The sequence below is a fragment of the Heterodontus francisci genome, chromosome 8, assembly GCF_036365525.1.
Source record: "Heterodontus francisci isolate sHetFra1 chromosome 8, sHetFra1.hap1, whole genome shotgun sequence".
NCBI classification, from domain to species: domain Eukaryota; kingdom Metazoa; phylum Chordata; class Chondrichthyes; order Heterodontiformes; family Heterodontidae; genus Heterodontus; species Heterodontus francisci.
The window spans coordinates 93,431,404-93,446,441 of NC_090378.1; the positions used below are offsets into that span (position 1 = coordinate 93,431,404).

Here is a 15,038-nt window from a genome sequence, read left to right on the forward strand (position 1 = left end):
ATGAATGTGAGAGTGGGTGTATTTGGGTGTTGAACAATATTTATCTTTCTTTTAAAACTTACGAGAAAACCTGTCATTTGACTGTTCCTGACAGTTAAAGCACTCAGGAATTAAAACACTTTTTAAAGAAAAAATGTTATTTTCAGTCAGTTGTGAGGTGAGAAGCGGGAGTCATCCCCATCATCTTTCTCATGTCTGTAACAACCAACACAACTCCAACTAAGCTATCACATGTTGGTTGATGTCACTTCCTGTGATGATGTGTGAAGTTAAAACAGTATCACAACAATCACAAAATACAGGGTAATTACCACAAGAATACAAAAAGTGAAATTGATGCTGTCACCATAAAACAGGTAGCCTCATTCGAAGCATACAAAATCATGGAACATAATCACCAGGAAATGTTCTGCATAAACAATTTCTGGTCCCTAACAAAGCAAATATCAGAATATACATATGGAGAGGTTATATCCATCAGGACAGACTGGACTCTTTTCTCTGGAACAAGACGGCTGAAGTATTTGAAATTAGGAGGAGTTTGATAGGGCGAGTCCAAAACTAGGAGCTGTAAGGATAAGAAAATGGCTAATAAATCCAATGAGGAATTCAGGACAAACTTCTTTACCCAGAGTGGTTACAGTGTGGAACTTGTTACCACATGGATAAAAAAAACTTGCATTGATATCGTGCCTTTCGAGGCCTTAGGATGTCCCAAAGTGCTTTACAACTAATGAAGTACTTTTGAAGTGTAGTTACTGCTATAATGTAGGAAATGTGCCGACCAATTTGTGCAGAGCAATGTTCCACAAACAGCAACATGATAATAACCAGATAATCCATTTTTTGTGATGTTGATTGAGAGGTAAATATTGGCCAGGACACCAGGGAGAACTTCCCTGCTCGATTTTGCAATGGTGTTGTGCGATCTTTTACATCCACTTGAGAGAATGACAGTGCCTCAGTTTAATATCGCATCTGAAAGATGACACCTCCATCAGTGTAGCACTGCCTCAGTACCACATTGGAGAGTCAGCTTAGAATTTGTGCTTCAGGAGTGGGACTTAAACACCAACTTCCGACTCAGAGGCGAGAATGCTTCAAACTGAGCCATAGCTGACAGTACAGGGCGGCACAGTGGCGCAGTGATTAGCACCGCTGCCTCACAGGCTCCAGCGACCCGGGTTCAATTCTGGGTACTGCCTGTGTGGAGTTTGCAAGTTCTCCCTGTGTCTGCGTGGGTTTTCGCCGGGTGCTCCGGTTTCCTCCCACAAGCCAAAGACTTGCAGGTTGATAGGTAAATTGGCCATTATAAATTGCCCTTAGTATAGATAGGTGGTAGGGGAATATAGGGACAGGTGGGGATGTGGTAGGAATATATGATTAGTATAAATGGGTAGTTGATGGTTGGCACAGACTCAGTGGGCCGAAGGGCCTGTTTCAGTGCTGTATCTCTAAATACAAATAAACAAATAAATAAAACAAACAAACAATGGGCCACATGGGGCAACTGAGCTAAACAGTGTGGATGCATTTGAGAGGAAGCTAGATAAATACATGCAGGAGAAAGGAATAGAAGGATATGCTAATTGGGTTAGATCAAGTAAGGCAGGAGGAAGCACGTATGGAGCATAAACACCAACATCGGCCAACTAGGCCAAATTAGCTGTATCGGTGCTGTAAGTTCTATGTCACTATGGCCTGCTCCTCTCCAGACAACCACCCTCCCGCACAGCAGAACAGGAATCACTATGTCTTGTGGAATATTTGATCACTTCAGTCTATGCTAATCCCTATATCCTAGTATTTAGGAGGATAATCTTGAAATAAAGAAAGCTGTGCAAAGATGAAGGATGTGTTTGGCTCCCCAGTGTTACTGCTTATAATGGGCAATAGCTGTATTCTCCTGATTGATTCGTCAGTGGCATAGTGTGGGCACTCAAGACCAAAGTGTCTGGACGTTAATGACATCAATTAAACCCTTGGCACATGGTGGTGAAGTTATCAGTGCCCACTGGAAAGCACAGCTCGTCTTGGTTCAGTTCCCTTCCCTTAAGGGTCTCAGCCCCAGCACCATATATTCATCTAGCCAATTAGCCATGGTTCAAAAAGAGACAGTTTTACATTTATTGTAAAATGTATATATATTTCCCCCAAACATACAGAAATCTAAGCTTTTTTTAAAAATACTTCTTTTGATCCATTTCTATGGATAGTTTTCTAATTGGAACTTATACTTTAGGGTGTTTCTGTCATGTTAGCTGAAGCCTCTCAATGTGTTCTGAGATTTAAATGTATTGATGAGAAATTGTTGAATGTTGGCCAGCCATATTCTTTGATCTTACTCAACCGTGCACTGATCTGGTGATAATGACCATTCCAGCATGTTTTATTTGAACAGAGAGCTGATTAAAGGGCGATCTATAGCTGAACACTTTAATCAACTCAAGGGCTCTGACTCAACCATAAAGCTCACTGAAACGTATCTTACCATTTGTGGATAATTCTAGTTTTTGAAATCCAAGCTTTAGCCAGACATTAACCCCTCCCATTCCAGCCCACTGGGTTGCCCATTTTCTGCAATCGATTTACAAATGCAGATTAATGTGCAGAAGTGACCCAACAGCACATGAAGGTGAATGTACAGCGTGTTTGATCATGTAGAGTATTATGCTCTTAACGTTAAAGCATTTAATTCCAGAATGCTCAAATTATACCACAAAGCATTTGTGAAAGTGTGCCTTGGTTTCCAGAAATCTATGAAGCAGTAATGAATTAAATCGTAGAACATAAAACCAAAACACATTGGTTGTCCTGTATCATAAATAAAGAAGTCACAGATGAGACCTCGTACAATGATGGAATCATGTGAAACATCATGGGTGACAGAATAATCCATGCACTACGTGAGTACAGTATATAACCCATTGTCAAGCCTACCTTTCAGATTCATGGCAACAGCCAAAAGGAGCTTGACTTACAAACCCCAGGGTCTTGGTATAATCAAGACATGAGAAACAAATGATTTCATCAGATAGCCTTCTTCCCATTCTGTGCTGGAGCTACATCAATATATCAATATGGTAATCAACAACGATCACACCAAATAAAGCTACAGAATGTGTAATTGGTCTATTCTCATCAGACAAGGAGATGCTGATGTGACCTTAGATTGAACAGCAGTGACAGTGACAGAACTTTCTCAGTGACAAAGTGCTTTGATTTGTAAATATGCTGCACTGCACTTGTTTGCTTCACTCTTAACCAGGTTGTGCTTGATCTGTAATTATGCTGCATCTATTTTTCAGTGTTGCAGAGGCAGCCCTAATTCTAGCAACAGTGTTGTAATACAAACGTGGCAGCACTAGAATCTAAGCCAGCACAAAGACTTAGCACAGGAAGCTGCTTTTCCACACACTTACACTCTCACTCTGCAGGAAGTGACCTGGCAGCGTGTCCAGGCAGTGGAAGTAATTGGCCAGTCAGTTGCCATGGGCCACTGGATTTTCTCAGCTGGGGCTGGGTTGACAAGCTTTTAGGTTTTCAGTTTCTCAGGCCTGTATGGACCTCGCACCCGTGTCAGTCATGATTGCAGCTTCAAACATGCACAGAGCACTGGGCATCCCTGCTGGATGCTTCATGTGGGAGTGGTTCACAACATATTAACAGGTGCAATTTAACTCTCACGCGCTGTGCCAGAATAGGAAGGTGATTTTCTGAATGCAACGGTATGAATTAAGTAGGTCTGTTGCGTTTGAATGGTCTGGTGGTTCAAAGAGAAATTAAGTGTACAGTGGTGAAGACATTCGCTTCATACACTGGTCACAGTGCAGCCAGGCACTCAAGGGACAAAACTTTTTCAATATGATGGTGTCCATTTAGTTTGGACTATGGGAGATCCATCATTCCTTCATAGCTGCCTATTTACAATGCTAAAAATCAGTCTCTAATTCGGATAGCAGTACTCCTGCATCTTCATTGTTCCCAAGGGAATGTGCCTTGATCTTGTACAAAGGATTATGTGCTTCTTTGACCCCAAGACCTATGCTGGCAGGAGTATAACTCCCACTAGGGCCACCCAAGCCAGTGAGGTTGAAAGGTTGGAGCCAAACTGAAGGCCAGTACACCAGTTCTCCTGGTCAGGCAGGTGTGAGCCAGACCTACAGCCCATCTACGTAAAAATGCCTTTTGTCACGGAAATAACCCAGAGACAAAATGACTCTGGCACAGACTTCCAAATATAATCAACTGTGGAGATTCATAATCTGCTAATGTAAGACAAGATAATACTCACAGCAGAATCAAGTATCTTGCCCTGAACAGACAGCAATGAATGGAAGAAAGAAATGGTATGGCCCATGTACCACGAGGCACAGGAGATTGACGAACCATCTTCATTGGCCTACAATTGTGCCACTGGAATAAGGCAGCGGACTTGAGCAATATAAACTGTGAAAGGCAATGAGCAAACATTGTTCTCTCATGCAGAGTTTTATGTACTGTTATCCACAGGAGTTTCATTTTTTAAGAAAGCCAGATGTCAGTAACCCGGTTATATATTTCATCACCAGAGATCATTAAAGAACCAGTTTCATTGTGTAAAAGGTTTGAAATTATCCAGTAAAGTTTTCAGATTAAGATTTCAATTAATTTCAGCCCATTAAATTTGATCATTAAAAAAGTGATTAATTGGATTTCCAGCTGTCACTCTTCAAAAAAAGTTTTATTAACTGTGATGGAACCTGTGGTTGCAAAGCTTTTTTTTTTAAGATCCTAACTGAGAGGGAAACTAGAATTGAAGCAGAAACCAAAACTGAAACAGAAGCTGCAAAAACAACTTCAGGTTTTCAGGGAAACGAACACTGGTTGGAACCAGATAAAAGGAGACAGAGTCCTCCCCAGATTAGGCAGACCAGGCAGGAGTGGAACGCCGACAAGCAGAAGTAAGTAATGACTGAATCCAGGAGTTGTTTCTGTTACTTAAGGTAGCCGACTAAGCAGACCCGGACATACAGTGCACAGGTTGTCACTGAAGGACTTGGATAAAGGGAAGACTGGTAAATCTATGTCATCAAGACTCTTGTGAGCAGAGCTGAGGAGGTTCTGGAAAAATGCGCCTTGTGGTGAAGACCCAACCCATGGAGCACAGATTGAGGGGGAACTACAGTCAGAAGAGGAGCAGCAGCTAAATCCTTGAAGGAGCTAAAAATCTACCTGAGGAACTTCAGAGTTGTTAAGAACTGTGTGACTGTAACTGTTGCCATATATGTTGAGCTGACTGCTCAGTGAAACGGAGACCTTACCTCTGCTGTATCAGTTAAGATGTTATCTGTAATATATATATTGAACATGATCTGTCTGTTGCTTCATGTTTAATTTATGTCAGTTTTGGTTTGAGTGTTAAATAAACATTTATCAAAGTGAAATCTTGTCAGTTTGGTTTGGTTTCCTAAATTGGGGTCAAATTGGTGGATTCGATTCTTTTCGTTTGTTGGTGATCTCAACAGGGATCATAGCATAAAAAAAACTGGAAAAGGTTTAATTTTCATCTTGCTTGAGCCTTTTTTTTTTATTTTGAATTAAATATTTAAATATATGTATGTGTAATGCCAGAAATAAATAAAACGTGGGAACTGGCTTGTCATGCTATGTGGCAAATCCCTGGTCCAGATTGTGGAGCATGATTAGGTCATACTGTCATGTGACTGTATGGTGCTGTCAGGCTTCTCCTTAGAACAAAGATGCTTTTCAACCTTTACTACTCTCACATTTCAATTGGTGAACGATAATCAGATGTAAAACCAGGGACATTAAATCATTGGTCCACTCTTGTATTTTCACAACTGCTGCCTGAAGCAGTGCCTGTGTGTTCACTACCAATAATAACAACTTGTATTTATATAGTACCTTTAATGTAGTAAAATGTTCCAAGGTGCTTCATCGTAGCGCAATCAAACAAAATTCGACACCGAGCCACATAAGGCAATATTAGGGCAGATGACCAAAGTTTGGTCAAAGAGGTTGGCTGTAAGGAGCATCTTAAAGGAGGAAAGGAAGGTAGACAGGCAAAGAGATTTAGGGAGGGAATTCCAGAGCTTAGGGCCGAGGCAGCTCAAAGCACGTCCGCCAATGGCGGAGTGATTCAAATCGGGGTTCTCAAGAGATCAGGATTAGAGCACAGATATCTCACAGCGTTACAGGACTAGAGATAGGCAAGGGCGAGGCTATGGAGGGACTTGACAACAAGGATGAAAATTTAAAATCCAAGCGTAGCCAGAGCAGTTACATCATGCACTACAGAGCTCAACAGAATGAATTTCCTGCTTATGGAATATCAAGCAGTACATTTTTAATTCTGCAATACTTTTATCCCAGGGGAAGCTCCCTTGTATTTAATCAAATGCAAGTCATTGGATATCTGGAACAAAAACAGAAAATGCTGGAAACACTCAGCAGGTCAGGCAGCGTCTGCTGCGACAGGAAGTCTACTTCAATATCCTCATTAAGACAACGACGCATGGTGCAATGTTTACTTTCAAAGAGTTGGGTGAAGCAGCCCAAAGTCAGGCAATTTTGCTTGGTTTCATCCAGGCATAAAGACTGCAGGAGTCAAAGAAACAAACTTATTTAGTTCAGACATTAAAACCAGGAGTGAGCTTAGAATTCCTAGTTGATACACACATCTGTCTTTACTCAAAAAGAAAATCCACTTAAAGCTTGGTTACCAACTAGCCCTGCAGACATTTGCACAGGTTTGAACTTTTCTACTTGGTACTATATTGATGTTTCATTAAAAAAAAATATTTCCCATCAAAAGACAACTGGTTTCACATTGTCTCAATCTCATTGTACCTCAGAGTAGCCAATGCTCTTTAGTTTGCTCTCTCCCAACAGCAAAAAGAATAGATTAACTGATTACTCATCTGATGGTTATTTGTGGGATCTTGCAGTGTGCACAATAGCTATGACATTTACCTATGTAACAGCATTTCAAAAGTATTGATTGTATGCATGGCACTTTGGCACATTTCTGAGGGATTTCTGCAAATACTTTTCTCACGCACTGATTAAAAATGCCAGCTCACATAGACGAGACCTTCATTCAATGATGAACTGAGGCCTAACTGTGTGCAATAGTGTACCCTGACATCTGATATGTTTAGATGCAGGATTTCCACCCTGTACCCTGTTACTTAATAAAACAAACGTCAGAAACTAAACTGATTATTGCAAGAAATAAACATTTGCACCAGTTGTTGAAGTTAGTTCAAACAAAGCAGTTTTGAACCAGTTAATGAAAGGGTTAAACAATCAAACCAGTGTATTTTTTTTTGAATGGCATTCTTTGCAGATCTTCCAAGCAACAACTTGCCTTTATATAGCACCTTTAAGATAATAAAACATACCAAGGTGCTTCACAGGAGTGCAAGCAGAGAAAATTTGGCACCGAGCCAAAAGAGGAGATATTGGGACAGGTGACCAAATGTATGATCAAAGAGGTAAAAGATCAAAAATTAAAATGCATTCCATCTGATGAGCAGATAAATGCTTGACTCCAGTACAATTTACACCAACACAAAATAACGCAGACAGTATAACATTACCGTCTCTCAGACAGTAACCAGCCCTTTCACAGATGAAGCAACGTTTTAAAGGAGGATAAAGGCAAAGAGGTTTTGGGAGGGAACTCCAGTGCTCGAGGCCTAGCCAGCTGAAGGCACTGTCACCAATGGTGGGACAACAGACAACCATTGGTTGGAAAGGGAGTAGTTACCTGACCCCTGCCAATCAGTCTTTTTTGCATTTCTGGTATTCCTACCTACAGAGTTATGTCTTTCTTCCTGCAATCAAGTCAAACCACAACAAATGAGTAAAACCAAGTGTCTGATTTCTATACCTATGTCATGCTAAGGTGATTCTGGTGACTGCAGCCCTCTGGTACCTTCGGAGTATGAATTTTTCCCAACTAAACCTAGGCAGGTGAACATGGTCAGGTAATATGTCCACGGGATTACAGCTGAACCTGAACCGATCATGGTCCAACATCTACACATCCAGATTACTGGATAGTGATTAGTAATCAGAATGCTTACCAGCTTCTTTTTTGCTCGCCTCAGCCAAATGATACTGAGGCCAATTATTGTTGCCCAACAATTCCCTGGGATCGGGCAACAGCATAGATTAGGGCTCAAAATGGAGACCTTCCGGCATGATTAAGTAACACATGGGGGATACATTTTTCCTGAAGTCATTGGGGAAAAGACATTAAGCAGCCTTTCATGCAAACTATCAGAGACAACTGATGGGGTTTCTACAATGCATCATGAAATGGGACAGGTCAGTGTGCTTATTAGTAGGATATGGGTTTCATCAGGCAATTAGCTGAACTTTCCCAGATGTTTGTGGGAGGGCAGAAAATAGAAGCTATTTACTGTGCAACAGGGTGAGGAGGAGAACTGCTGCGAGTCACACTGCTAGGCTGGGATTTTACCACCTCTCCCCTCACCCAGCTAGAACAGTGTGTGGGATGGGTTAAAATCTGAAAAAAAAAATCTAGCTGGTTAGTTTTATGACAGTGAATCATACCATCAACAAGTCTCCTCCCAAAGGCTCTGACTGAGTACTACTAGCCCAGTATTGAGCCTCCCTCTTTGCAAGCCTGGTCTCCCCCGCCCCCCCAATCCCCTTCTCCCACTGACTGCTGGGGATCGTTCCCACAGGTCCATGGATACGGCCTCCAGCCACCGTTCCTGCTTCCACCCACCAAGCAGTCTCAATCCGGTCAGGTGTCAGGAGGGACTCTGGGAACTTTTATTTAAATGAGGCCCTGCTGCTAAGATCGACTGAGCCTCCACGACCCCAGATTCCCCAGCTATATCACTTGGTACTGTTTGCCTGTAAAAATCAAGGCCCTCGTGTTCGATTGTCGAGCAGCGTTGATATAGGCCTCTCAAGGCAAGTGTGGGGGAGGGGGTCGGGTGGGAGGTGAAGACAGTAAAATGAATGCAAACTGAGGTGGGAGAAGGGACCCCACTGTATTATTATTTCCTTTCATAGGTGAAAATTCAAATATCTCATTCATGCAGGTATCTGGATACATTCGAAGTTTTGAGGTTCTGACGAGTTTTCTGCAGATATATTTTTCCATTGCAGGCTGATTCCATGAAATGGAGTCAGGATCTGATTCATTTAAAAAAAAAAATTGATTTCTCTTAACATCCTACAACCGAGGAACATCTCAAATCTTTACATGCATCATTGAAGCATTTCGTCTGTTTCCATGACAACTCCAACACATAGAACACACTTCTGGGAATTATCCATACCGTCTCAAAAACATGAACTTACTGAACTGTACCATCACACAACAGATAAAACCACCAGAGAGCTCCTGAAGTGTATTTTTGTGTATTTTAATGCATGACAGAGGAATTCTAACTGCGATAATAAGCAAGTGGTTGCCTGGCCATACAGTAGGGTGCAGCTCGATTTACATAAGTAACAGATGTTCATTTGTTCCTCATGAACTTTGACCTCCTCTCGGTAAAGATTGGAGTCATGATAACTTGCTTGTCCACATGCTCACAACACTGTTGCTCACTGGGAGCAAAAACTCACCTGTAGATAGGATCCTGCATGATCAGCATCTTGCTCTCATCCCAGGTCCACTCTTTTTTCTGAAGAAAACAAAGAAAAAGGAAAATTACTTAGCAGTAATAAGTTGTCAACCAACCTGAAAGTGTTCGACATGCATTAGTATCGGGTGAAAAATCTGGGAAATGACTGTGCACATGTTGCGTGAAATCCCTGCACTAAGATGCTATGTCACTCCACATCCCAAAGCAATTGAATTTAAGGATTATGGCCAGAACTAGAGGAAAAATAGACATTGCCTAGGTACAAAATACATAGAAACAGCTGCCATTATATTCTGAAAACAGGTTGCATAAAATTGTCTTGTATTTCCTTGCGTATAAGAGATTGAGAGGTGAACTGATTGAGGTGTTTAAAATGTTAAAAGTGTAGTGCTGTGCTCTATTCTTAAGTCTTCTTTAAAGATAGATGCAGGCTTTATATTTGGATTCAACACAAATGCAATTTATTGTTCTACTTATCTACATTGCATGATCCAGGTACAGGTCTTTTCCTTGCTGGCGTGTGCATGTGCTCTCTGTAAGCCATGTGCTGAGGGAATTCTCAAAATGGTATCTCCTCCTTATACATGTCTGATGATGTTATCAGTTGCATCAGTGGCCTAATTTCTCAAAAGTACAGTTTCTTTAAAAGGTGAAATCACCACTGCACTACATTGCAAAAAAGATTTGATCGATAGATCGGGATAAACTATTTCCAATGGTGGGGGAGGGGGTGTAGTGAAAATCCAACTCCAAGTGCGTGCATTTAAATGTGGAAGTTCCTAAGCTTGCACGGTAGATACAAAATAAACTCACCACAGGAAGTTAAATCAATTCACGTTATTTCAAGTCTAAGTACCTTTTCAACAATGTGATAATTGTTAATTACTACCAGTCAACTTCTCTGGCAATGACAATTTTTTTATTCATTCATGGGATGTGGGCATTACTGGTTAGGCCAGCATTTATTGCCCATTCCTAATTGCCCGCTGCAGTCCATATGGGGTAGGTATACCCACAGTGCTGTCAGGAAGGGAGTCCCAGGATTTTGACCCAGCGACTAACTATTAAAAATTACAAGTGCAGAGTCTCATTCCTTCAGGTTTTAATTGTTGGGAATTTAAAATTCTTTATTAAAAATTTTCTTTGTTCCTTTTTTCACTCTCTCAATCCAATGTTTATTTCCCCCTCTATATTTTTCTACTTGATTTGACATTGAATTCACCAATTCTAATTTACACTTCCTTGTCCAGTGCTTGGGCTGCTAATTTCACAGTACTTCAATCTGATTAATTAAGGAGATACACAGTTGCTTGCCCTGTTGACTCAGGTCCCAAATGTCCATTAAAGGACGTCACACCATTTCCAACTCCCACTTCCAGCAACCAGCGGCACAAAATATCATCAAGATTAAATGGGCAAGGGAAAGTCTAATCGCGGGCACTCTTCGTTGGCCTGCCAGAGGAAATTTTGGGTCAATGTTAAAATTAGAGCCAGGCCATTTATAAGGAAAATCAAGGAGCACTTTTTCACAAAAGGGAAGTAGAAATCAGGAATTCTGTCCTCCAAAAGGCTGTAGATGCTGGGCAATTGGATCATTCAAGACAAAGAAAAGTGGATTTTTGTTAGGTAAGATTATCAAGATATATTGAGCAAAGGTAGGAAAAGAGTTGATGTACAAATCAGCCATTGTCTAATTCAATAACGTCACAGATATGAAGGGCTGAATGAACTACCCCTGTTCCTTTGTTAATATGTAGCTTTCCCTAGCACTGAGTTTAAACATATAAAATGGTCAGCCTTGGTGCAGAAGTCAAAAATTTGAGGACGTATACATTGCAGAAGCAGCAGATATGGAGCAAAAACGACACGAGATGCAAACTTTATCATCAAAGAAGAAATGGACTATTGGTCCTGCCCAACACACACAATCATTTCTGTACAGCAGTCGGATCATGTAAGTGATCATTCTGATAGCAATCCGCTCCTAAATATGCTAATGCTCTCCTGGCCAGCCTCTCATCTTCTACCTCCGTAAACTTCAACACATCCACAACACTGCTGCCCATATCCTAATTTGCACCAAGTCCCATTCATCCATCACCTACATTGGCTCATAGTCCAGCAATGCCCATTTTAAAATTCTCATCCTCATGCTCAAATCCCTCCATGGCCTCACCCCTCCCCATTATTGTAACCTCTTCCAGCCCTGTAACCCTCTTAGGACTGTTTTTCTCCCGTTCTGATCTCTTGTGCATTCTTGATTTCCTTCGTCCCTCCACTGGAGCTCATGCTTTCAGCTGTCTAGGACCCAAGCACTGGAATTTCCTCCCCAAACCTCTCTGCAGCTCCATTTTTCTTTCTTCTTCTTTACGATTCCCCTTAAAATCTACCCTTTTTGACCAATCTTTCCATCACCTGTTATAATATCCTTTCTAGTTATACTACTGCTCACCAGACATTATAGAGTCACCAATCTTATAGGAATTATGCATCATAAAGTTGTACTGAATTTTAGACATAAAGGGCGGAATTTATTCCGGCCCATGGGAGTGGGTAATGTGGTGGCGAGGGCCTTAGAATCGGCAGGGAAGGTGGTGGGGGGGGGGGGGGTGGTGGAGTGCCCGTCGCTTTCCCAACTCCGTACAATTCAATCAGGGACAAGGAAAGTTGAGGAAGGCCTCCCTGCCCAGAGGCCATTTGAAGCCTTCAAGTGGCCAATTAAGGGCCACTTAAGGGCCTCTTCCCATTACTGCTGGTGGTCAACAGAGGCCCCCCTGGAGGCAAGAGCCGCACCTGCTTAAACACCCCCCAGCCCGCCCTGACCAACAACCCACCACCTCGCCCCACTCACCGAAACATGCCTGACTGGCCCCGGCGAGCCTGACTACACTTAACTGCATTCCGGGGCCTCTTCCATCCTGGCTGGGTGCAGTCTCAGCAGTGGCCACCGCTCCCAGTGGCGCTGCTGGGACTGAAGAGCTGCCAGCCCTCCAATCTTCACGCTGAAAGGGATGGGAGCCCCAACGCCAGGCAGTTAATTACCTGATCCTGATGGGCACAGTCTCACATCGGAGCTCCAGGAAATTGCCGCGGTAGGGTTGCCCCCGGTTTTCTGTCGGGTCCGCCACCACCAGCATTAAATTGGTTTTATTACCCACAAACACTAAAACCTTCCCTCGTCCCCCAATATTGACAAGCAACACATTTGACCATTGCTTCAAACTACCAAATCCTATCGTATAGTAGAGCATCAAACTAACTTCAGTATTTCAAATGGGCTAACAGGTGATGAAGCTACCTTTTGGTTTCAGAAGCTGTACATTCCCAGTCCGTCCTGCTTTTAGGACGGATTTGTAGTATTCGCAGTTTTTACACAAAGCTTCTAATATTGCATTTAAAAAAAAATTTTGATAGCACAAATGATATTTTCTCTAAAAATTCAATGAAAAATCCATACAGATTATTAGCTTGATCCAGGAAATAAAATGCCAACTTTATACACAATAAAAAGAATGTTATTTTTCAGTAGCTTTGTAATTTAGACTTACACTGATCTGGGAGACATTGTCCCATGTGCAAATGCTAATGTACAAAAACGATTTGCAGTACATGCACACTGAATTCTGTCTTAGCTTTAGAAAATTTACTCTCCTGACACAAAGAAAGACCAGTAATGCAAACTTATAAAAGACCAGAGACAAATATATCCGACATTAAGGAAACGGGGGAAGGGGAAAATGGAGAGACGTCACCTGAAAGACAATGAATGGCACCTCTATTATTACCTACAGATCTTCCTATAAATAATTAATTCCATTGATTTCCCTACATTCTGATAGTGACTACACCTCAATGGTACTTAATTAACTGTAAAGCATTTTGCAACATCCTGAAGTTGTGAAAGGCACCATAGAAATGTAAATCTGTCTTTCTTCCTTTATTTCAGCATAATGAATCAACTGGTATGTTCATCCCAATAAGTTGGATGTTTGGTCTAAACATCAGGTCATTCTCCTTAAGGTTAGTCTTCCTGCTTAGCAGATATCATAGGCAGCAAACTATAAACTGTTAGAACTTCCAAGGCAGCCATTTGTAAAGAACACAAATACTTAAACCCAGCTTAGCTTTTGGGGAACATGGTCTTTCCAACCTTTTCCTTGGAATGCCGCCCCGAGGCGGAATTGGAGGCGGGGGCACAGAGTATTGTGATGCGTGGCAGGGTGGAGGGTCTATCGCCTCCCCGTTGCCCAGCAATCTTTTTGGGGGTGGGATAGGCAGACGTTGACCTTCCTGCCCAGAGGCCAATTGAACCCCTTAAGTGGACTACTGACGGCCAATTAGGGGCCTCTTTCCACCACCACTGGGATCTTACCAGTGGCTGCGGGGGCGGGGGGCCTCCGCCAAGTGGGGAGGACGCCTTGTAATACGAGGTGTTCTCCCTGTGGGCTTGTGGGGGGGTGGGGGGAGGGATGAGGGGGGTCCCTGCTCCGTTGGCAATTTGTGGCCCACGAAAGATCCCCGCCGGGAACAAATTCACCACCCCCCGTCCCCCTCCCCCTAGACCGCAAGACCACCCCCAGCCAAGGTCTTCGAACTGGCCCTGACAACCCCGCCTCACTTACCTAGAGATCTGGGGTTCCAGCGCTGGGCTTGGGCCTGAGGCGTCTGCAGTACTGGCAGTGGCCACTGCTCCTGGTGGTGCTACCAATACTGATGAGCTCCGGCCTTCTGATTTGCCAACAGCTCATGGAGGCAGGATTCCTGTCTGTAAAGAGATGGGGATCCCGCCACCTGAAACTTACATTTAAAATTGCTCGACGGGGCGGGGGAGAGCAGGAAGGGGCGTGGAAATGCAGAGGCGGGGTTCGCCCCCACCCTTTCAGTCTGCATGAGCCCCACCTCCAGCACAAGGGGTGGGGGAGAAACTTTAACCAGAGTGGTGGGAAATTGATGGGATTGGATTGGCTGCTCATTTTACACTCCGATATTATCGATTGAACTTTCACCTTTACTGAAAAAAAACTATAATCAAAACAAAGAACTACATAATTTCCTTTTCGGTGAAGCCTTCCATTAGTACTCTCTTTACTGCGATATAAAACAAGAACTGTCCAAGGGGCACAGAAAAAAGAATCAACTTGCATTGGCTGAGAAATTCAATCCCTGCATCTGAATGACGAGGCTCGTGATGCCCCGATATTGGGCCTCGGGCATCATTACCATGAAGCAGGAGAACAGCAGCTTGCCCAGTGAAGCATCACGAAAGATCAAGCCAGTGTGATGCGGGCAGTGAGGTAAGTGAGGAAGAGGGCAAGTGTGGGCACAGAGCAATTGGGCCTCAGATGGAGGATGAGGTAGAGGTGGTCAGGAGGGGAAATAGATGGGCTGGTTGTGGAAAAT

At 42.8% G+C, this 15,038-nt stretch overlaps 1 protein-coding gene across 9 annotated transcripts in view; it reads right to left on the reverse strand.

The window, feature by feature from the left end:
* Positions 1-15,038, reverse strand: part of nos1apa (nitric oxide synthase 1 (neuronal) adaptor protein a) — a 442,663-nt gene that overhangs the window by 233,549 nt on the left and 194,076 nt on the right. For all 9 annotated transcript variants that reach the window (XM_068037734.1, XM_068037735.1, XM_068037736.1 and 6 more), the window contains one exon: positions 9,619-9,677. In XM_068037734.1, coding sequence (XP_067893835.1) covers positions 9,619-9,677 — 59 coding nt within the window. The remainder of the gene's footprint in view (positions 1-9,618; positions 9,678-15,038) is intronic.